The sequence below is a fragment of the Pongo pygmaeus genome, chromosome 21, assembly GCF_028885625.2.
Source record: "Pongo pygmaeus isolate AG05252 chromosome 21, NHGRI_mPonPyg2-v2.0_pri, whole genome shotgun sequence".
Lineage (NCBI taxonomy): Eukaryota > Metazoa > Chordata > Mammalia > Primates > Hominidae > Pongo > Pongo pygmaeus.
Window position 1 is genome coordinate 8,018,613 of NC_072394.2, and position 25,434 is coordinate 8,044,046.

A 25,434-nucleotide genomic window follows, 5' to 3' on the forward strand; every position below is an offset into this window, starting at 1 on the left:
CATTTTAAAATTTCTTTTCTACGTTATTGCTTGCATTCTTATTTTGATTATTTTCCATCTATTCTTCTTAAAGCTTCTTAAGATGATAGCTTAACTCATTTATTTTAAACTTTCTTTTCTACCATAAGTATTTAAGGACATACTTTTCCTTTTAATGTTTTAATTGCATCCTATAAATTCTGATATATTGTTTTAATTATCATTCAGTTGAAAATAATTGTCAGTTTCTCTTGGTAAATATTCCTTATGGACTTGAAAATAATAACTTCTTGAATGTCATGTTCTATAAATACCACTTTGGTCAAGTTGGGTCTATTATTCACATCCTTACTAATTTTTATTCAAGTCATTTACTATTGTATGTCTTATTTCATACTGAGAGAAAGAAGGATGTTAAAGTTTCCAACTATGACTATAGATTTGTCTATTACTCCTTTTATTACTCTCAATTTTTGTTTCTTTTACTAGGCACATATATATTTAGAAGTTTTATACCTTTTTAATTGAATGGACCACATTTTCAATATGAAATGTCCTGTTTCATCTCATATCTCCTATGTCTGACACTAATATAGCCATACCAGCTTTCATTTTTGAAAACTATTTTATTTCTAATTTTTATCTCATTGAACTTTTTCTATTATTTTTTATCCTTCCTGGGTTTGAAATTAGCTTTTAAATGATGTGAATATACTCAATATCGGTTATTTTATGTTTTTCTTTTTTTTCTTTTTTTTATTATTATTATACTTTAGGTTTTAGGGTACATGTGAGCAATGTGCAGGTTAGTTACATATGTATACATGTGCCATGCTGGTGTGCTGCACCCACTAACTCGTCATCTAGCATTAGGTATATCTCCCAATGCTATCTCTCCCCCCTCCCCCCACCCCACAACAGTCCCCAAAGTGTGATGTTCCCCTTCCTGTGTCCATGTGTTCTCATTGTTCAATTCCCACCTATGAGTGAGAATATGCGGTGTTTGGTTTTTTGTTCTTGCAATAGTTTACTGAGAATGATGATTTCCAATTTCATCCATGTCCCTACAAAGGACATGAACTCATCATTTTTTATGGCTGCATAGTATTCCATGGTGTATATGTGCCACATTTTCTTAATCCAGTCTATCATTGTTGGATATTTGGGTTGGTTCCAAGTCTTTGCTATTGTGAATACTGCCGCAATAAACATACGTGTGCATGTGTCTTTATAGCAGCATGATTTATAGTCCTTTGGGTATATACCCAGTAATGGGATGGCTGGGTCAAATGGTATTTCTAGTTCTAGATCCCTGAGGAATCGCCACACTGACTTCCACAAGGGTTGAACTAGTTTACAGTCCCACCAACAGTGTAAAAGTGTTCCTGTTTCTCCACATCCTCTCCAGCACCTGTTGTTTCCTGACTTTTTAATGATTGCCATTCTAACTGGTGTGAGATGGTATCTCATTGTGGTTTTGATTTGCATTTCTCTGATGGCCAGTGATGATGAGCATTTTTTCATGTGTTTTTTGGCTGCATAAATGTCTTCTTTTGAGAAGTGTCTGTTCATGTCCTTCGCCCACTTTTTGATGGGGTTGTTTGTTTTTTTCTTGTAAATTTGTTGGAGTTCATTGTAGATTCTGGATATTAGCCCTTTGTCAGATGAGTAGGTTGCGAAAATTTTCTCCCATTTTGTAGGTTGCCTGTTCACTCTGATGGTAGTTTCTTTTGCTGTGCAGAAGCTCTTTAGTTTAATTAGATCCCATTTGTCAATTTTGGCTTTTGTTGCCATTGCTTTTGGTGTTTTAGACATGAAGTCCTTGCCCATGCCTATGTCCTCAATGGTAATGCCTAGGTTTTCTTCTAGGGTTTTTATGGTTTTAGGTCTAACGTTTAAGTCTTTAATCCATCTTGAATTGATTTTTGCATAAGGTGTAAGGAAGGGATCCAGTTTCAGCTTTCTACATATGGCTAGCCAGTTTTCCCAGCACCATTTATTAAATAGGGAATCCTTTCCCCATTTCTTGTTTTTGTCAGGTTTGTCAAAGATCAGATAGTTGTAGATATGCGGCGTTATTTCTGAGGGCTCTGTTCTGTTCCATTGATCTATATCTCTGTTTTGGTACCAGTACCATGCTGTTTTGGTTACTATAGCCTTGTAGTATAGTTTGAAGTCAGGTAGTGTGATGCCTCCAGCTTTGTTCTTTTGGCTTAGGATTGACTTGGCGATGCGGGCTCTTTTTTGGTTCCATATGAACTTTAAAGTAGTTTTTTCCAATTCTGTGAAGAATGTGATTGGTAGCTTGATGGGGATGGCATTGAATCTGTAAATTACCTTGGGCAGTATGGCCATTTTCACGATATTGATTCTTCCTACCCATGAGCATGGAATGTTCTTCCATTTGTTTGTATCCTCTTTTATTTCCTTGAGCAGTGGTTTGTAGTTCTCCTTGAAGAGGTCCTTCACGTCCCTTGTAAGTTGGATTCCTAGGTATTTTATTCTCTTTGAAGCAATTGTGAATGGGAGTTCACTCATGATTTGGCTCTCTGTTTGTCTGTTATTGGTGTATAAGAATGCTTGTGATTTTTGTACATTGATCTTGTATCCTGAGACTTTGCTGAAGTTGCTTATCAGCTTAAGGAGATTTTGGGCTGAGACGATGGGGTTTTCTAGATATACAATCATGTCGTCTGCAAACAGGGACAATTTGACTTCCTCTTTTCCTAATTGAATACCCTTGATTTCCTTCTCCTGCCTAATTGCCCTGGCCAGAACTTCCAACATTATGTTGAATAGAAGTGGTGAGAGAGGGCATCCCTGTCTTGTGCCAGTTTTCAAAGGGAATGCTTCCAGTTTTTGCCCATTCAGTATGATATTGGCTGTGGGTTTGTCATAGATAGCTCTTATTATTTTGAGATACGTCCCATCAATACCTAATTTATTGAGAGTTTTTAGCATGAAGGGTTGTTGAATTTTGTCAAAGGCCTTTTCTACATCTATTGAGATAATCATGTGTTTTTTGTCTTTGGTTCTGTTTATATGTTGGATTACATTTATTGATTTGCATATATTGAACCAGCCTTGCATCCCAGGGATGAAGCCCACTTGATCATGGTGGATAAGCTTTTTGATGTGCTGCTGGATTCAGTTTGCCAGTATTTTATTGAGGATTTTTGCATCAATGTTCATCAAGGATATTGATCTAAAATTCTCTTTTTTGGTTGTGTCTCTGCCCGGCTTTGGTATCAGGATGATGCTGGCCTCATAAAATGAGTTAGGGAGGATTCCCTCTTTTTCTATTGATTGGAATAGTTTCAGAAGGAATGGTACCAGTTCCTCCTTGTACCTCTGGTAGAATTCGGCTGTGAATCCATCTGCTCCTGGACTCTTTTTGGTTGCTAAGCTATTGATTATTGCCACAATTTCAGCTCCTGTTATTGGTCTATTCAGAGATTCAACTTCTTCCTGGTTTAGTCTTGGGAGAGTGCATGTGTTGAGGAATTTATCCATTTCTTCTAGATTTTCTAGTTTATTTGTGTAGAGGTGTTAGTAGTATTCTCTGATGGTAGTTTGTATGTCTGTGGGATCGGTGGTGATATCCCCTTTATCATTTTTTATTGCATCTATTTGATTCTTCTCTCTTTTTTTCTTTATTAATCTTGCTAGCGGTCTATCAATTTTGTTGATCCTTTCAAAAAACTAGCTCCTGGATTCATTAATTTTTTGAAGGGTTTTTTGTGTCTCTATTTCCTTCAGTTCTGCTCTGATTTTAGTTATTTCTTGCCTTCTGCTAGCTTTTGAATGTGTTTGCTCTTGCTTTTCTAGTTCTTTTAATTGTGATGTTAGGGTGTCAATTTTGGATCTTTCCTGCTTTCTCTTGTGGGCATTTAGTGCTATAAATTTCCCTCTACACACTGCTTTGAATGCATCCCAGAGATTCTGGTATGTTGTGTCTTGGTTCTTGTTGGTTTCAAAGAACAACTTTATTTCTGCCCTCATTTTGTTATGTACCCAGTAGTTATTCAGGAGCAGGTTGTTCAGTTTCCATGTAGTTGAGCGGTTTTGAGTGAGATTCTTAATCCTGAGTTCTAGCTTGATTGCACTGTGATCTGAGAGACAGTTTGTTACAATTTCTGTTCTTTTACATTTACTGAGGAGAGCTTTACTTCCAAGTATGTGGTCAGTTTTGGAATAGGTGTGGTGTGGTGCTGAAAAAAATGTATATTCTGTTGATTTGGGGTGGAGAGTTCTGTAGATGTCTATTAGGTCAGCTTGGTGCAGAGGTGAGTTCAATTCCTGGGTATCCTTGTTGACTTTCTGTCTCGTTGATCTGTGTAATGTTGACAGTGGGGTGTTAAAGTCTCCCATTATTAATGTGTGGGAGTCTAAGTCTCTTTGTAGGTCACTCAGGACTTGCTTTATGAATCTGGGTGCTCCTGTATTGGGTGCATATATATTTAGGATAGTTAGCTCTTCTTGTTGAATTGATCCCTTTACCATTATGTAATGGCCTTCTTTGTCTCTTTTGATCTTTGTTGATTTAAAGTCTGTTTTATCAGAGACTAGGATGCAACCCCTGCCTTTTTTTGTTTTCCACTGGCTTGGTAGATCTTCCTCCATCCTTTTATTTTGAGCCTATGTGTGTCTCTGCACGTGAGATGGGTTTCCTGAATACAACACACTGATAGGTCTTGACTCTTTATTCAATTTGCCAGTCTGTGTCTTTTAATTGGAGCATTTAGTCCATTTACATTTAAAGTTAATATTGTTATGTGTGAATTTGATCCTGTCATTATGATGTTAGCTGCTTATTTTGCTCGTTAGTTGATGCAGTCTCTTCCTAGTCTCGATGGTCTTTACATTTTGGCATGATTTTCCAGCAGCTGGTACCGGTTGTGCCTTTCCATGTTTAGCTTCCTACAGGAGCTCTTTTAGGGCAGGCCTGGTGGTGACAAAATCTCTCAGCATTTGCTTGTCTGTAAAGTATTTTATTTCTCCTTCACTTATGAAGCTTAGTTTGGCTGGATATGAAATTCTGGGTTGAAAATTCTTTTCTTGAAGAATGTTGAATATTGGCCCCCACTCTCTTCTGGCTTGTAGGGTTTCTGCTGAGAGATCCGCTGTTAGTCTGATGGGCTTCCCTTTGAGGGTAACCCGACCTTCCTCTCTGGCTGCCCTTAACATTTTTTCCTTCATTTCAACTTTGGTGAATCTGACAATTATGTGTCTTGGAGTTGCTCTTCTCGAGGAGTATCTTTGTGGCGTTCTCTGTATTTCCTGAATCTGAATGTTGGCCTGCCTTGCTAGATTGGGGAAGTTCTCCTGGATAATATCCTGTAGAGTGTTTTCCAACTTGGTTCCATTCTCCCCGTCACTTTCAGGTACACCAATCAGACGTAGACTTGGTCTTTTCACATAGTCCCACATTTCTTGGAGGCTTTGTTCATTTCTTTTTATTCTTTTTTCTCTAAACTTCCCTTCTCGCTTCTTTTCATTCATTTCATCTTCCATTGCTGATACCCTTTCTTCCATTTGATCGCATCGGCTCCTGAGGCTTCTGCATTCTTCACGTAGTTCTCGAGCCTTGGTTTTCAGCTCCATCAGCTCCTTTAAGCACTTCTCTGTATTGGTTATTCTAGTTACACATTCTTCTAAATTGTTTTCAAAGTTTTCAACTTCTTTGCCTTTGGTTTGAATATCCTCCCGTAGCTCGGAGTAATTTGATCGTCTGAAGCCTTCTTCTCTCAGCTCGTCAAAGTCATTCTCCGTCCAGCTTTGTTCCGTTGCTGGTGAGGAACTGCGTTCCTTTGGAGGAGGAGAGGTGCTCTGCTTTTTAGAGTTTCCAGTTTTTCTGCTCTGTTTTTTCCCCATCTTTGTGGTTTTATCTACTTTTGGTCTTTGATGATGGTGATGTACAGATGGGTTTTTGGTGTGGATGTCCTTTCTGTTTGTTAGTTTTTCTTCTAACAGACAGGACCCTCAGCTGCAGGTCTGTTGGAGTACGCGGCTGGCCGTGTGAGGTGTCAGTCTGCCCCTGCTGGGGGGTGCCTCCCAGTTAGGCTGCTCGGGGGTCAGGGGTCAGGGACCCACTTGAGGAGGCAGTCTGCCCATTCTCAGATCTCCAGCTGCGTGCTGGGAGAACCACTGCTCTCCTCAAAGCTGTCAGACAGTGACATTTAAGTCTGCAGAGGTTACTGCTGTCTTTTTGTTTGTCTGTGCCCTGCCCCCAGAGGTGGAGCCTACAGAGGTAGGCAGGCCTCCTTGAACTGTGGTGGGCTCCACCCAGTTCGGGCTTCCGGGCTGCTTTGTTTACCTAAGCAAGCCTGGGCAATGGCGGGCGCCCCTCCCCCAGCCTCGCTGCCGCCTTGCTGTTTGATCTCAGACTGCTGTGCTAGCAATCAGCGAGACTGTGTGGGCGTAGGACCCTCTGAGCCAGGTGCGGGCTATAATCTCCTGGTGCACCATTTCCTAAGCCCATTGGAAAAGCACAGTATTTGGGTGGGAGTGGCCCGATTTTCCAGGTGCCGTCTGTCACCCCTGGAAAGGGAACTTCCTGACCCCTTGCGCTTCTCGAGTGAGGCAATGCCTCGCCCCTGCTTTGGCTGGGGCACGGTGTGCTCACCCACTGACCTGTGCCCACTGTCTGGCACTCCCTAGTGAGATGAACACGGTACCTCAGATGGAAATGCAGAAAACACCTGTCTTCTGCATCACTCACGCTGGGAGCTGTAGACCGGAGCTGTTCCTATTCGGCCATCTTGGCTCCTCCCAGTCGTTTTTATTTTTTTCAACTGACATACTAATCATTTTATTGACACATAATATTTTACATATGTATGGGATACATGCGATACTTTGTTTCATGCACAGAATGTGTTATGATCAAGTCAGGGTATTTGGGGTATCCATCACCTTGAGTGTTTATCATTTCTATACATATTGGGAAAATTTCAAGTTCTATCTTCTAGCTACTGGAAATACATAATACATTGTTGTTAATTATAGTCAACTTACTCTATCAAAAATTAGAACTCATACTTTCTATCTAACTGTACCCATTGACCGACCTCTCTTCATTCCCTCCTCCCACTCACACACGTTTCCAAGTCTCTGGTATTTATCATTGTACTCTCTATCTCCATGAGATCAGCATTTTTGAGCTCTCACATGTAAGTGAGAACATGCTAAATTTGTCTTTCTGTGCCTGCCTTACTTCACTTAACATAATGACCTCCACTTCGATCCATGTTGTTGCAAATGACATGATTTCATTCTTTAATATGCCCAAATAGTAATCCATTGTGTATATGGACTACATTTTCTTGATTCATTCATCTGTTGATATATTTTTAGGTTGATTCTATATACTTGCTATTGTGAGCAGTGCTGCAGTGAACACACAAGTACAGTGCAGGTATCCCTTTGATGTACTGACGTCCTTTTCTTTGGATAAATACCCAGTAGTAGAAAGGTTGGATTGCATGGTAGTCCTATTTCCAATTTTTTGAGAAATCTCAATATTGTTTCCCATAGTGGCTGTATGAATTTACATTTCTACCAACAGTGTATGAGTTTCGTTTTTTCTGCATCCTCACCAGGACCTGTTATATTTTGTCTTTTTAATAACTGCTATTCCAAGTGGGGTAAGATAATATCTCACTGTGTTTATGATTTGCATTTCCCTGATGATTAGTGATGTTGAGCATTTTGTCACATGTCTGTTGGCCATTTGTATGTCTTCTTTTGAGAGATATCTACTCATGTCTTTTGGCTACTTTTTAATGCGATTTTTTTTTTAAACATTGAGTTGTTTGAGTTCCTTGTATATTCTGATTATTAGTCCTTGGTCAGAAGAAAAGTTTGCAAATATTTTCTCCCATTCAACTGGTTGTCTGCTCATTCTGTCAACTGTTTCCTTTCCTGTGAAGCAGCTTTTTAGTTTAATGAGAGTCCTATTTGTCTCTTTTGGGATTTTTTGTCTGTGCTTTTGAGGTCCTGGCCACAAAAATCTTTGCCTAAACCAATGTCCTGAAGTATTTTCCCTATGTTTTCTTCTAGTAGTTTTATAGTTTGGGGCCTTACATTTAAGATTTTAATCAATCTTGAATGGATTTTTATATATGAAGAGAGTCAGGCATCCAGTTTCATTCTTCTGCATATGAATATCTAATTTTCCCAGCACCATTTATTGTAGAGGGCGTCCCTTCCCCAATGTATGTTCCTAGAGCCTTTATGAAAAATCAGTTGGCTATAAAGGTATGAATTTCTGGATTCTCTATTCTGTTCTATTGGTCTATATGCCTGTTTTTATCATAATGTTTTGGTTACTATAGGCTTGTAAGGTATTCTGAAGTCAAGTAGTGTGAAGTATTCAGCTTTGTTCTTTTTGCCAAGGATTGCTTTGGCTATTTGGGCTCTTTTGGGGGTCCATATAAATTTTAGGATTGTCTTTTCTATTACTGTGGAAAATATCATTGTATTTGGTCAACAGGGTTGTTTTAAAGATACTAATTCTTCTGATCCATGAGCATGGGACGTCTTTCTATTTGTCTGTGTCCTCTTCAATTACTTTCATCAGTGTTTTGTAGTCTTCCTAGTACAGGTCTTTCATCTCCTTGGTTAAATTTATTACTAGGTATTTCTTTTTTAGCTATTGTAAATGGGGTTGCCTTCTTGATTTCTTTCTCCAGGCAGTTCATTATTGGTGTATAAAAATGCTACTAATTTTTATGTGTTGATTTTGTATCCTGGATCAGGAATTTCCCTTAAGCAAGGTTTGGGATCTGAGCTCAGGTAAGACTCTAGAGAATTCTCCATTCTTATAGTCCAGGCACCAGCATTCTAACCACGGGAGACTTCTCTTTGTTTATAGGCAAGCCATCAGCTTTCCATGTTGCTAAGGTGTTCGTTTTGCTCTTTGTAACCTCCTCCAGATTTCTGTGTCATGGAATATTTCTTCACTCTCTTACCCTAGCACTAGGCTTCTGTACAACACTGCCTGGCCCTTGATGAAGGCCCTGTACATGCTGGGAGCAGGAGAGGTTTTTTAAAATCTCTTTTGCTTTAATCCAGCCTTCTGTTGCAACTGTGTTGCACTTGATAAAGGACCACTATGCTTCCGAGTTGTCTTGCGGCTCTCTTGCTATGCCTCTAGTCTTTCTTTGGCCACTGCCATGTATTTGGTGAAAATCTTATGCACCTTAATGAATCACTCACAATTCTTTGCTCTGCTCCAAGCTTTGGTGTGTTGCCACTTGATGAAGGCCTCATAGAGAAAAACTGGTAGTGGGTATAAGCTCTCTGTGAATGGAGTGTCTCAGGATTTTAATCTCTCACACCAGCTCACACACAGCCATAAAGAGTTCATTAAAAATTTGGCTGATTTATCTTTATATACCTCTATGTTGAGTTTGACTCCTCCTCCTGCTGCTCTGCCAGGGAATAAAGCAATCGGAGGTTTTTGTCTCCTAGGAAGGGCTTGTCTCTTTCTGGAATTTAGTTTACTTAGGTTTTTCTCTACATATTAACTTCTCTGGATACTTTTTAAAAATTTATGATTCTATAGATTATGCAGCTCATTCACATAGTTGGGAGTAGAAGCAACAATCTCTTGTAACTTTCTTCATTCTAATTAGAAGTGGAGTTTCTTTACACTTCTTTTGATAACCCCCTCTTGTGTACATCATGTTTTATACTTAAGTCTCCCTCCTATGGCTTTATGTGAGAGGTAAGTTTTAAGCCTAGCAAAAATCACTCAGAAATCTCATCTCTGCTATCCTTTGTAAATATACATTCACTAAGTTTTTTTAAAAGTCCTGGAAACCATCTTCATGAAGATAAAACATGTTAGAACACAGTAGATACTACATTGGTATTACAAAAATCCTACTGAAAATTGAGTGGCAACATATTTGTTTATGTAATCTGGAATTGAATTTGGAATTCTGAAGATTGGAAGCAACAACAAGGACTTAATGGGGTCTAGTCATCTGTATTGAGACAGATAAGGTCTTGCTTCCTCGTTTTTATCATATCGTATCACAGGAAAGGCTTAAGGCGAGGTAAGGATTTCTTATTCTCATATTACAGATGAGGCCTCTGGGATCCAGAGGCAGAGTGATCAAACCACAGCTCACAGTGTGCATGGAGTGGGAGGGCAACCCAGGCCCCAACTTCCTGGCACTGCACCCATCCCAATACTTATTTATTTTAACTGCATGGCCCAAAGAACTAGTCAGATGTGCCAAGAATAGAAATCCTGGCACGACCTCATGAGGTTTCGAAGACTTCATGGCATTAAAATAGAAAACGTTAAAAACAAAATGTAAATATCATTGAGTTACCACCCAGTGCCCTGTGCTTTCCCTAGGTGAGGGAAATATGGTATGGGCAACATCTGTCCTGTTTTATTACCATGTGTCAGAGTATGACCCAGGGTTCATCACACAAGGCAGAGAAGCATCACAGATAAATATTTGTTGAGTAAATTTTTTTTTTTTTAAGAAAAGCTGAGTAATATAACAAAAAACATCCTAAGAGGACAGCACCTTGATTATGAAAAAGCTTAATCTCTCTTAGATCCCACTGGAAAACAAGGAACTACTATAGAAATATTTTGCAAAATATTTGTAATGGGATGTGTTATCTGAATTTTGGTCATTCTAGTCAGGAATTCAAAATGAGAAAAAGGCAATAGTTTGGGGGAATGTAATCATTCATCCAATGTAGACTTGGTTATAAACCAAGGATGATATTTTTTGAACTGCATCATTTCAAGTACAAGCCCCAAAGAACTAATCAAATGTGCCACAAGACCCAAGAGTGACATTTTTAAAATTTGTAATTTGAAAATAATTTAAGAATTACACAATCATTCCGGGAAGATCTATACATCCTTTACCAAGGTTCACCTACTGTTAACATTTTGCTCCATTTGCTTTGCAATTTGCTATTGCTCTATCCATCCATTCATCCACAAAATATATTTTCTGACCCACTGAGAAAATATTGTCTATATTATGGCCCTTTACCCCTAGATGCATTAGTATGTATTTCGTAAGAATAAAAATATTATACACCACAGTACAGTAATCAACTTCAGTAAGTTTAACAATGATAAAACACTTTTTACTAACCATACTCCAATTTTGTAAATTGACCTAATAATGCATTTATAGCATTTTTCCAATATAGGATCTAGTCTAGGACCAGTTACTGCATTTAGTTGTCACATCTCTTTAGAATTGTTTCCTCTGGAACATTTCTGCAGCCTCTGTCTTTTATGACATTGACATTATTGAAGAACACGTTTCTTTTTTTCTTTCTTCACAGAATGTTCCTCATTTTAAATGTGTCTGATGTTTCTTCACAGTTAGGTTCAGGTTATACATTTCCAGATGGAATACTACACAAGTGATACTGTATCCTCAAGTTATCACAGCCAGAGGCACATATTGTCCATCTGCCCCTCATTGGTGGTATTAATTCTGATCACATGGTCAAGGTGTTGCCTGGTTTCTCCATTATATAGTTATTATTTTTCCCTGCAACTAATAAGAAGTCTGTGGAGAGACACTTAAAGACTATAAAATAGTCTGCTCCTCCTCAAGGAAATTTTTATAACAGTATTTTCACTGTGGTTATAAAAAGTGACCTCTACATAATAAAAGAAACCTAATTTCATGTATTATAGTTGAATAAGTTCCATGCCAGTTTTAACATGTGTTTCTATTACAGTAGTCCATGCAGTTTTTAACAAACTGGGTGTTTATTAGAAACTCTTCATTAACTGTCTGCTATCTGGGTAGGATACAGACAATCTCTTTTTAAAATCCAACTGGTACTGATGCCCTAATTTTGGCTCCTTAAAAATAAATCTTTATCTTATGTTATCAAAGCAGTTTAGAAATTAAATTAAATGATTTAATTGCAAGAACATTCTTTAAAAAAAGAGACTTGTAAAAGAACCTAGCTCTATTTATTCAAATTATACACGCATTCTGGTTACAATGATATTGATTATTATCCAGCCTTTTCTAAGCAATATGATTTTTAGCTAAGCTTTAATTCAAGGCTTTAACTTGGATTAAACACAGCTAGCTCATATATGTTCAAATGGCCAGGTGGCCTCAGTTTCTGAGTTTGGTAACAAGCAGAAGGAAGACAATTTTTGAAAACAAGGGCACAAGTGTTTTAACTTTTAAAAATAGTTTTTAAATTTTAAATATTTTAAGATGCCTTCTTACTCATTTTGCTACCATGGCTCTCAACATTATGGAGGAACATGTTTCGGAAACCAGTCATGATGCTGAACGGGTATGCCACTAGTTAGTTCAACTATTCTTTTATAGAAGTCAGGAAACCAGAGGGAGAGGAAGGTCCAAAGCTTAAACAGAATACAAACATTGTTATCGCCCCTTTTCTCTTTTGAGCTCAGCCTCTCATCTGTAACTTTGTCTTACTTGCAATACAAAAAAATTCTAGCATTTATAACAAAAGAGATCATTTTTCTTTTTGATCAATAGAATTCCGCAGCCAAATCATTAGTGTTTTTGTTTTGGGGTTTTCTTTTCTTTTTTTTTCCTTGAAAGTATTTGTAGTCACAGGCTCAAAGGAGAAAGGAAGGAGGAGGGATTAACTCTCCTCAAGGAAGGTCAAAAACATAATTTACAAGAGAGGCAAGAGGACCAGCTGTATCTGCTGGCCCAATTGACTACCAACTGGAGAATTTACCAAAAATAAGAAAACCATGTCTACCAGATGTCAAGCAATGTAACTGGAGGCCAAATATCTTTGGGCTCATAGCAGGACTCTACACTGTTTACTACCTATATTTCACATTAAATAGTAAGGTATCTTTCATGGGCCACCAGCAAGGATAACAAAAAATTTCCACACAAGGGACTTAATAACATAATCATACCCCACCAGACTGGCTTCAGTGCTGAAGTCCACCTCAAACATGCTCTTTTGTTAAAAAGCAATCTTAGTTCTGAATCAATATTAAGGGGACAGAGAAACTGAAATGGCTGCAAGCTACTGTTATGCAAGGATTCTTGGGGTTTATCAGGCTTGTTTTATGTATGGGAACTGTTTTGTCACTGAGAAGAAATGAATCTGAAAATATGAATAATCATTTTCATACTTATTCATTAAACCTGTGCTGTTCAATATGGTAGCCACGAGCCAAATGTGGCTATTTAAATTTAAATTAAGTAAAATTTAAAATTCAGCTCCTCAATCAAACTAGCCACATTTAAGTGCTCAATAACCACATGTGGCTAGTAGCTTCCCTGTTGGAAAACAGAGATATAAAATGTTTACATCACACAAAATTCTGTTAGATAGTGCTGTTCTAAACCCTTAAATCACCTTTAAAATGGGCAATTATATTTCCATTCTATATAAATTATGAAACAAAGCAATCTTTTATGTATTCTCTTAGGAAATAGGTCTACTAACACAATATGAATATTGTACCAGATGAAGGTGAAGCAAAGGGGGAGGGTGGATCTCAGCAATATTTTCACAATGTAAGTCAATCCTTGTCTGAATAAATGTTCTTTACACTACTCACAAAAGTTCTGTGGAGCTACAGGCTGGCTGGATAATATACAAAGGATAGTCAGGATGGGTATTACATGACAAATAAGCAATAAAGTGTTCTTTATTATATTTATCCTTTATGATTCAATCTGTATCAGACTGCTCATATCAGAAGTTTTCCTATTTTATATGTCAAAATGTGCAAAATAAATCATTTCCTTTAAAAACAATGCTGCACAACTTCACAGCTTTATAACTGAGGTAATTTAATGCCAAGTAAACATCACAGACCACAGCTGTTTCTAAAAAATTTATGAACAAGAAGAACATGAGGCCAATATAAAATAAAATCCACAAATCATGTTGCTTATTCCCAGGCTCAACCATCATGAGTCCAGGGAAGCTAAGCAACTCTGGAGATAGTATGTGGATGCCTATGTGATTATTGTAACTCACTGAGGGACGAGTGCCACAGGCATGTGGCACATGGACAGAGACCTTTAATTCTGCCCATGAAGACACCATGTCAGGGCATGACAGAACACACTGAAAGGTGAGACAGGTCATACTTGCAAGCATGTCAGCCACCTGTGCCATCAAACATGCAGGATGCTTTCTAGGGTCAAAGCTTGTTTGACTCAGTTTCCTTTATTCCAACACTTCTTGCAGAATCATCCATCTATGTCAGCTCATCAGCTTCACTCTCATTTTCTCTTCCCAAATCCCAGTTTCCTCTTCTCTACTTATTCTCAATGGGCAAAAAGGAACAAGCTGGGGGCTGTGGGGGAAAGTGGGCAGGCTCCTCCTAATGCTCCCTTGCTGTGTCACCAAAAGCAAAATAGATATGCTGGTTTTCTCTGGAGCTGTTAGCATTGTTAACTGTTCTTATTCAGATGCTTATAAAGACCACAGAGCTACTGCCCAAAAAAAAGCTGAAAAAATTCATCCACATCAACTTAGCTGGTTAGACGTTTATGCGATGGCTACAAGGTTTTCAGGTTATGACCCAGTTTTTTCCCACTTACCTTGGCTTTCCCATCCTGGGCTGACATATATCCAACACACATGCTCTCCGTCGTGTGGCTCCACAGAAATTCCACTGCCATAAAAGAGAACACAAATAGGCACATTCAGATCACAGATGGAAAATAAATCTTTGCTTTTTAATAGAACAGTTAAAGATAGCTTTATATTTAACACACTCAGTTCCCCACTTTCCATTTGCTTGTTCATAAATGTCAAGATGATTTATCCCTAAAACTGTGTAATGCCATTTACTGTGAAATGAAAAATGTATTTCTTTCCTGTCAAAACTTATGATTATTACATGTAAAATAAATGCTCTTCTGTTTGACTCTTGTAACATTAAATGCACACACACATACATACGGTATACAGTGATTTAGTAAATGTAATATTCCATAGTGTGGTTTATTTTAAAACATGTGCATGCAGACACACACACACACACACACACACACACACACACACACACACACACACACACACACACACACACACACACACACACACACACACACACACACACACACACACACACACACACACACACACACACACACACACACACACACACACACACACACACACCTAGGTCTTAATTTCTTTCTTTATTGAGACGGAGTTTCACTCTTGTTGTCCAGGCTGGAGTGCAATGGCGCAATCCCAGCTCACTGCAGACTCTGCCTAGTGATTCTCCTGCCTCAGCCTCCTGAGTAGCTGGGATGACAGGCATGCACCACTACACCCAGCTAATTTTGTATCTTTAGTAGAGACGGGGTTTCACCATGTTGGCCAGGCTGGTCTTGAACTCCTGACCTCAGGTGATCCACCCACATTGGCCTCCCAAAGTGCTGAGATTACAGGCATGAGCCACCGCACCCAGCCCTTAATTTCTAAATACGATTCTCTACGAAAAAGAATCAGGATTCTTTGGAGAAATGTCCATTCCAGAGCTGGGACACAGAAAATATAAAATGAATCTGGAACATCTTGTTGTACCAGAAAAGTAAGGAAATGCTCAAAGAGTAAAGGGGACTTATCCAAAAGACCCAGGGGTCAACCTGAAGGGCTCTTACTGGCAAAAATCTGTGCCTATCAAAATAAATAATGAGAGTAATGAGTTATAACCACTGAACAAAGTCAGAATCAATGAGCCCATACTGATCCAAACAAATAAATGGTGAAGAAGATAAAGCTCTTCCTTCAACAGAATGACAACTAATAAGTATAGAAAAAATAACAGAGTTAGAAAATAATGGTTGCTAAAACTAGTAGGTGGAAATTTGAAGAAGGACGGGCTATTTACATAGCTTCAATGTATCTCTCCAAAAAATTCTTATAACAGGAAAAACTGTTAGTTCACTGTGGAAACACTTGATCAAGGACTCCAACTTAACTCAATGAACAAAGCTAACACCACCAATTAAGGCACAAATCAGTACCATGTGCCTTTTGATAAGATACCTTGAGACACAACACTTCTGTGGTATTTGGTATTCCTGACAAAAATGCATAACCAGAATTGAATGAGGAAACATCAAACAGACTTGAAATAGCAACACTCTACTAAATAACTGGTTTGAACTCTTCAAAAATGCCAAAGTCAGAAAACACAAAGTTGAGAAACTTCCTGTTTAAAGAATACATGACAACTGAACACAATGTGTCATTCTGGATTGTACCCTGGACTTGGTGGTGGGGAGAGATGTTATAAAGGACATTATGGAAACAATTAATAAAGTTGGAAAAGGGACTCTGGGTTAGACAGTAGTGTTATATCAATACTAAAAGCCATGACTTTGATAACTGTACTGTGATTATTTAGTAGAATGGCCTTGTTCTTAAGAAATACTCAATAAAGCAGCCTGATGTCTCCAATTCACTCTCAAATAGTTCAGGGAAAAAAATGCACTTATTTGTTTGTGTGTATGTGTGTGGGCATGTGCATGCTGGTGTTCGCGTAGAGGGAGGAGCGTGTGAGGATGGGAAAACAAATGGAAGGAAGGGAAAACAAACGGAAGGAAAGGAAAACACTGGTTGAATCTGGGAAAAGGAATCATGGTTGTCCCTTGCACTATTCTTGCAACTTTTCTGTATGTATAAAATTATATCTAAATGAAAAGTTACAAAAAGAAAACTGCAAACATCCAGGGATGCCCACAAAGCTCTGTCACATTCCAGTACATAGCATCAAAATTCTGAGTTTTCGAAGGCATTTTTAAAGTTGTAATGTACTCCAATAAAAATTTCAAAAGTCCCTGATAATAAAACTGCATTGCTCAACACTAAACCCTGTCCCCCAGGCCATCCGTTTATATCTCTAAGCTAGTTAAGCCTGGAGACAAGTGTTTGAGTTGAGACCCAACTGTGTGATCCATGATCCTAGCCTCTGAAGGCTTTGCCAGACATGTGGGGAAGAAAGAGGCAGTAAGGGGCAAAATGGAGTTCCTCAGATACATGGCTCATTCCCTCATCATTAATTAGTTATCAAATCTGCCAACCTGCTCAACAGACGCTCCACTGAAGAGTGCAGGAAAAGTGTCATGCAATGAAGCAAGTTCTCTTCACCAGATGTTTTTTCGTCCACACACATCTGCTTTAAACTTCAAAAATCTTGACATCCAGAGCAAGGTCTGGGATAGTCTAACTTGCCTAACAGAGGAAAGGCACTCAAGTCTTACTGAAGTTCTCTAGAGTAGTGACAATAAATTTTATTCAAATACAAAGTTAAAGCATTTCTAAAATTGCACCTTTTCCTCATGCCCCAAATATTAAGGGGGCAACTGCTCAGGTATTAGCCAAGAAAAATCATAAAAATATAGCCAATATGACCATGAGAACAAAGGATAAAGACATTACCCTTTATTTTTTAAATATCATTTTAATGATTTTTTAAATGTATTATTCTCCCTATAAATGTAGTCTGCTTTCAAAAAATGGAATAAACATAAAAATTTAGACTTACAAAAGCGGATAAATTAGGATACACTGACGAACTTCATTAAATAACTATTTTTATATGAACGGTTTTCAATAAATTTCTAGATCTAGTGTTTAGGAGTTTTTAAAGAAAATAACTCAGTGTCTAAAAATTCATTCTTCACTGTTTTCACAAACATTTATCCCACCCCACAGTAAAAGGCAAAACATTGTACTGACACATTTTTTAATAATGACAATTCAAATCAGTTATCAGTTATTAATTCACGCTAGCTTGAAAATCTCAGAAGAAATTGTCTAGGATTTAAATTATAAAACACTTTTAAGAGAAATTATTTCATTACTTGTAGTACATGCATAATGCAAGTTTATTTAACAAATTATTTCTTAGTGGAAGACTTCAGGGAAGTAGGACAAGGAGCAGCTAACACTTAGAATCTATGATGTGCCAGGCATTGTCTTTCATAACAGAACTCAGCAAAGCAGAAATGGGGAACCTGAGGCTCAGAGAAGGGAAGCAGTATGGTTTAAGTCATTTTACTAGGCGTACAGACTGGATTTCAAGCTGGACTCTGGGATCACAAAGCTTGTGGTATTTCATTGTTATATTACTCTGAAATCTACTCAGTATAGATAAGGATTTATACTTGTTACACATTAAGAAGACTAAATTCCTTACAAACACCAAAAGAGACGAAACATCAAACACAAACACCAAACAACTCTTAAAACATTTTAAATCTCTCTTAAGGAAAGCTTTTAAACCATAACGAAAACCAGAGACCACAAAAGATGGCCAAGATCAATATATTTGACTAGTTAAAAAATATTTATAGTGTTTTCCTTCTTTTTTTTTTTTTTTTTAAGACAGAGTTAATTTACTCTGTCACCCAGGCTGGAGTGCAGGGGCACAATCTCAGCTCACTACAACCTCCACCTCCCAGGTTCAAGCAATTCTCGATTCTCCTGCCTGGCTAATTTTGTATTTTTAGTAGAGACGGGGTTTCACCATGTCAGCCAGGCTGGTTTTGAACTCTTGACCTCAGGTGATCCGCCTACCTCAGCTTTTCAAAGTGCTGGGATTACAGGAATGGGTCACCTCGCCTGGCCTGTTTAGAGTGTGTGTTTTTGCCATTTGGAGAAAAATGAAAGTCAAGAGATGAATGACAAATTTGGGGAAATATTTGCAATTCATAGCATAAACAAAAAGCTAATTTTCTTAATATTTAAAGATCTCCTACAAATCAATGAGACAAATATCCAAAGAAAATGCAAAAAGGATATGAACAAATGGGAATATGAATGGCTCTAAAACATATGAAAAGATAATTTACGTTACTCATACTAAAATAAATGCAAATTAAAATCACAAGATACCATTATCAGGTTTCAGACTATTATCAGACTACCAGGTTTCAGATATCAAAAAGTTTGAAACAACATTGTGTTAGCTGGGAGTGGAGAAAAGAGCAGATTCATATAGCAGTGGTGGGAGTAAGGCCATCTGCAAGAACATTCTCTTAATCCATGGTAATTATGCTCTGTAATGTTGATGAACACTGAATTAGCAAATAATGAGCCACTACAGGTAGGGAAAATACAGGGCTAAGTTCCTGCAAATCTCTGGTCAAAATATTTTTAATAGCATATCAATAAATAACCTTATTTTATATGTGTTTCTGTTTAATCTTTTTTTTTTGAAGAGTCTCGCTCTGTCACCCAGGCTGGAGCGCAGTGGCGCAATCTCGGCTCACTGCAAGCTCTGCCTCCCGGGTTCACGCCATTCTCCTGCCTCAGCCTCCCTAGTAGGTGGGACTACAGGCGCCCGCCACCACGCCCGGCTAATTTCGCCCGCCACCACGCCCGGCTAATTTTTTGTATTTTTAGTAGAGACGGGGTTTCACTGTGTTAGCCAGGATGGTCTCTTGTGATCTGCCCGCCTCGGCCTCCCAATGTTTAATCTTTTAAAAATATTTATTTACTTATTTATTTACAAATAAGTATATGCATAAACACTAGCCAAGAAGGGTTTAACGTTTTCCTGATGCTGGGTAACATGCCCATAAATTTCTTTGGCTTTCAAGTTACACAATAATGTTGTCATCTATGCTTTTTTTATTGGTCATCATTCCATGAATCTACTAATTTAGCTGCTTTTCCATCTTTTCCATTGCTGCATACATAGATGTTACTTTAGCACCTTCTGGAGCAGCCTCACATACAGATCAGTGAGTTTCCTCTTCTTTTATCTGAGTGTGTTATATTGTTGATTCATTAACAATGAATTCACCACTAATAGCACTATAATTTCCGCCTAAATGAAGCTTATCCAAAATGCACATTTTTCCCCACAAGACACTACCATCTTCTCGCACTCTGAAACACCAAACAGCACTTCAGCACTATGCTTGGCGCAATTTTAGATGGCAAAATCATCATTAAAAAGTGTGAAAATGTGGAAAACATGGCACAAAATAGACCACAAAATGGATACACTTGTAGTACCAGAGCTGAGACAGGAAGGCAGAACATCATCTTGTTCACCTCATCTGGGAATGTGCACATGAGGTGACTCAAAATGTTTACCACTTCATGCATGTCCACAAGTGACTATGAGAGTGCTGAAATGCTGATTCATGGATTACAAATGAATGTTAGCAAGTAGGCAAATTAACAAATACAGAATCCAGGAATAATGAGGATTGACTGTATTTATCAAAATTACACACTCTTTGACCTAGCAATTCTATTTCTAGATATTTATTCCACAGATATGCCTTTATATATATAAAATAACACATTTATAAGAATCTTCATCAAAGTAGTTTTAATCAGCAAGAAATTGGAAACCAATTAATTGCCTATTGGACATATGTATAACTATGATACTGTATACAATGAAATACTATGTAACAATTAAAAACAAATGAGGAAGCTCTACATGGATATGGAACCAACTATACTGTTTTTCAAACTTTTTGATCACGAACCACAGTAAAATCCAAAACCAAATCAAAACAAACAACAACAAAAAAACCCCACACATTGTCATTTACTACACACATCTATTTATAACTAAAATTTCACAAAGTAATAATTGCTCTTCTACTTAACAATGTATTGATCTCTTCTACTGGGTTCTTTATAGTCTACTTATTGCTTTTTAAAAATTCTGCTTGTGATTTACTAAATTGATTTAGAACTCATTAATGTGACATGCTGCAGTTTAAAAAAAAAAACACTAATCTACAAGATAGCTTGGCTAAAAAAAAAAAGTAAGGTGGAGAATAATGTACAGATATGGTGCTGCCATTTTTGTGAAATAAAATAAAAGATGAACATGTATGAACATGCTTGTAAGTACGTAGAGTCTCTCTGGAAGACTATCTTAGGAACTGGCAGCAATGGTTGCTCCTGTAGAGGGAACTAGTTGAGTAAGGAACTTAAGTGAAGGGCAACCTATTTTTCACCACCTTCTGAAACTTCTGAATTTGATCCTGTTTTCATATATTTCCTATTTTTTAATGCCTCTAAAAATCTTGATTACCCTGTTAACCTACGATATATATGAAGAATTTCTTCCCTGTTTAGATGAAGACATTCTGATTTTAGCATATATTTTAATTGTCCCTCATTAGAATGTATTATCATGATGTGAAACTAGTCTAAAACTTCCAATTTGTTTCTTCTCTCATGATTATCTAAAACATAAGCAAATCTTAGGATGGGGCATGAAGAAGCCTCTACTTCCATTTACACCGAACACATATACTTAAGGCAAAATCTGCTATGTTCAAAGAGCAATCAAAACAAACAGAACAAAACAAACACACACTGTACCTGACAACTTCCTCAAGCTGCTTTTCCATCAGAAATTTTAAAAGGTCAAAATCACTATAAGTTTTTTTAAAATAAATAGAGACATTTGTGAGTAAGGTTTATCTCACAAAAAAAGCTTTCAAAATGTGTTATTAGTTAAGTCCTAATTTATAATTAAAACTCAGCAAAGAGTAGTACAAAGTTTGCTCAAATACGGTTACATAGAAAAATTTTAAATTTCAGTAAAAGAGTAGCATTTACCATCAGTGATATCTGGAAGTCTATAATGTGTCTCCTGATTTTGAGTACTTAATCTAAATTCTTACATACACTGAAAATGGAAGTTTATGGTAAGAGTATTAAAAGATAATTCTAATAACACAGCAAACCTGGGAAATGCTACTTCATAGCACTGGAATTTTTCCAGGTGTAATGATTACGTGAGGGAGACCATGAACTCCGGCAACATGCAGGGTAAATGAGTGGCCTGAAGTGACACATCTGAGCCTGTGAAAGCGCTGGCTGTAACAGTCTTGGTGTGGTCAAGCTCAAGCTTATTTCCATCTAGAGAAGCTTCTAGCCTTTCAGTAATGACCATTTTCCTTTGGTAGTGACTAGTAACTGTTTATAACCTCAACTACTGATTGAAAAATGCTTATGTTCTTTAGAAGGCCAAAGCCCAGGGCTTTGTGGGACTTCTAGAAATGCCCAGACCACAAAAAGATTCTCATCAGAAAACATTAACAACACACTAAAATAAGATCCCGAGTAGGTTTAACATGTGAAACATGGACACAGAGATTTGGCAGAATTCTTCTCCATCAAGTGGCTTCTTAACACATCATGTCATACAAATGCAATGTGAGAAAACGTACACACCATTGATGCTGTTCCAACATTGGAGAATGGCTTAGATAGGGATGAGCCGCACATGTGCGCTTCATAAATGATGGATTAATTGCATTATAAGAACCTTCAGGATGTATTTGTACTTAATCTTAGAGGCTAGCCTTTCCAGCAAGTTGTATTTAAGAATTTGGAACAAGTAAATTTATATGCCCAACACTGGTACTACTTCAGTCTTGGTGGAGCTCTGCTATATAAAGCAGCCCTTAATCCCCAATGCAAGGCTTTGCTTCCTAGTGGCATTTAAATCACCAGCTTTATGGGTTAAAAGAGCTACAAGCTACCTCTCTCATGATGTTTTCCCTAGGATACTTCTCTTTCAAAATCATCCACATATCATCCTGTTTAAATTAAGTCAGACAAAACCGTTTCCTTACCAGGTTGCAAGTAAGTTTTTTCTATCCAAATGGATTCTTTTTTCTGACCAGAAAGAAGTCATCAGCCACTCTCCTCCTCTTTAAAAATATATATACATATGTTGTCCTCCAATTGTTGTTAACAACCCCCAGCTGCACTGGCTCCCACACCCACTTAAAACCTCTCTGCTTGGCTTCACATCCCAGACTTGCTTGCAAGGAAAACAGAACTCCAAAATCAGAACCGTCTTGGGCTGGGCAGTTGCCAAGTTAGCTGCCACTCCTGAGCCTTAGGTCAAATGGCACGCCCTTGGACATTTTGCACAGTATTTAAGTTACTCCTTATTGAATAAAGAGAAATTCATTTTTTAAATGGGAAGAATGAGGCGCTGTAAATAGAACAGCCTCCTCTTATCACTGTAGATTTTTGCCCCTGGTTGTTAGGGTCTTTATAAGCAGCAGGGGGTTTATCTTTAGAAAAAAAAATGCAAAGACGCTTTACTGTCTTGACATGGAATCCTTAAGACTCATATAATGCATGCCCCATTACGGCCGTGAAGAAACTTTGACTTGGCATGCTTCCCTGAAAAACTTTCACCACTTAACTGTCTTGGGAGCAACGGGGACTGAGTTCTATAGAATCCTGGTTACACTAAGCCAAGAAAATAATCATTCCCTCTTTCCAAGGCTTGTTCAGATTTGTTCAAGACTAACTAACAAAGGATGCTGATTGAAAAGAGGAGGATGTGGGTCAAATAGTAACACAAGCCCTGGAGGACACTTCAATTATCTTCCTGTTTTATCCTTTTATTGTATTAGAAGCTGCTGGAAACAGGGCCACTTGGTTGGGACTTGGAAGTTCTTTGGTGAACAGAAAACCATTCAGTAAAACAAGTTTTATTAAAACGCAATTTTATTCATTCAACCAATACATTTTTAGGATTTATTTCATGGTAAACTCTGTTATCCTTTGAGCAGATGAAACTGACTATAAAATTTCCTGAGTGTAATAAGAATTACATAGTCATTAGAATTCTATTCATAAATTTTTGTATTCTATATTTCAGATGGAAAACTTTGTGAGCCAAAAAATAATAATTCTTGGCAAGATAATCACTAGAACTATACTTCTCATGATGGAGAAGAAAATTACAGATGAAACTCTGTTTCCGATATTCAGAGTATATTAGTGATACAATATATAGAGATATGTTCATGATTTAAAGGAAAGAAAGTCCTGGTATAAACAAAGTGGCAGATTATAGATACTTGCAATCAATATCTTTGTATTATAAAACCAAAACTAATTCTGAAAATATTAATCTCAGAGCACTACTTCATCAGATTAATGCTACTCTTCATTGTTGAAAAGTTTAAATATCATGTCTGCCTTATTCGCCTTGCATCTAAGTTACTTACTGTTCTTCGTTCCATCTGATCCTTAAATAAGAACTAAAATGTGGCTTATCTCTTAAGAGATATCTTCACTACAGTGAAGATGTAACAATTCCAAAACATTGCTGAGGCACTAAAGAAATGAGCTTCCAACGATGACAATGAACTGTCACGTAGAACAAAGTTTTAATTCCATTTTTAAGATAAAGTTATTAACATCAGACAAACATCTATAAGTACCTCTTTTCCCACTACCAGCCTAAAAGGAAATTTGCCTTCTCTTTGATGGTTACTTTTATGATCATGTGAGCCCAGCAGAAATGCCTAGTCATAAGTGCTCACTGTGGCGCGTGCCATGTAATGGAAATAAGTGATATTGCCGGTGCCCTGAGAACGAAGCTCCTTTGAAGTACATGTGTTTATATGTGCTCACCAAATTTTTAATACCAGTAAAACCAAAAGGCGGTTTGGAATTTTAACTTACAGTAAAATAATCTTTTATCTTTTTAATGTTCCAGGAAGCATCAATTCAATTTAACATTTTTTATTTTGAAACCACAGCATACTTTGGTAACAGCAACAAAACAAAGTACTCGATAAAGAACTTTGCCTATTCTGAAAAGAGGGAGGAAAATACTGCATTTGAGTTCTAATTGGCCACAGTAAAACAGTTTGATTTGATAGAGCTATGTCTACAATGATAAAATAACTCATTATCCTTTCAGGTAATTATGTGAGAACATGCAAAAATTTTCATATAATAAATCATATAATACACCATTTATATAAAGTTTAAAATCAAGGAAAACTAAACAATGTACCATTTAGAGATATACAAAAGTGTGAAAAAGCTTTCAGGAAAAGCAGGGGGTAAACACAAAGTAAAGGATGGGGAGAAAGCACAGTAGTAAGATCAGAGAGGCCCACATAGGGGCTTCAAACATATGGGTAATGGGCAATTTCTTAGGCTCAGTGGCAGGTCCACAGGTGTTCATTTTATTATTCTCCTTTATAACTCACAAATTTATTATGTCCTTCTTTTAAAAATATATGAAACATTTCATAGTAAAAGATGAAAAAAAGGATAAAAGGGTAGCTGGACAAATGGAAGCAGGATCATGTACAAAAGTTAATTATCAGCATTATGAACACATCTGTCGATAGGAAAGAATCTGAAGTTATTCTCTGGGTAAGGTGGGGTTAACTTAATGGCAAGGTAACAATTACATGTGTGCTCATCGCATAATCAGGCTCTGGATGAACTGTGGGCCTCAAATCTGTTTAGGATGAAGAACTCCGACACAAGCTTGGCACAAAGGCCACTGGCTAAACACACAGCCTCTTTTTACTTCTAAGAGCCCATATGCCTCCTATCCTGAATTGCTTAAGATTTTTCTTAAATATATGGAATCTGTTTTTCACTGATCCCCACATTCTCTGCTTCCTACTGACCACTCCCTGGCAGACA

The 25,434-nt window shown here is 37.5% G+C and overlaps 1 protein-coding gene across 3 annotated transcripts in view; it reads right to left on the reverse strand.

Annotated features, from left to right (window-relative positions):
* TASP1 (taspase 1) overlaps window positions 1–25,434 on the reverse strand; it is a 312,488-nt gene that overhangs the window by 57,853 nt on the left and 229,201 nt on the right. For all 3 annotated transcript variants that reach the window (XM_054467672.2, XM_054467673.2, XR_008496145.2), the window contains exon 13: window positions 14,553–14,626. In XM_054467672.2, coding sequence (XP_054323647.1) covers window positions 14,553–14,626 — 74 coding nt within the window. Of the gene's footprint in view, window positions 1–14,552; window positions 14,627–25,434 lie in introns of those variants that run through there.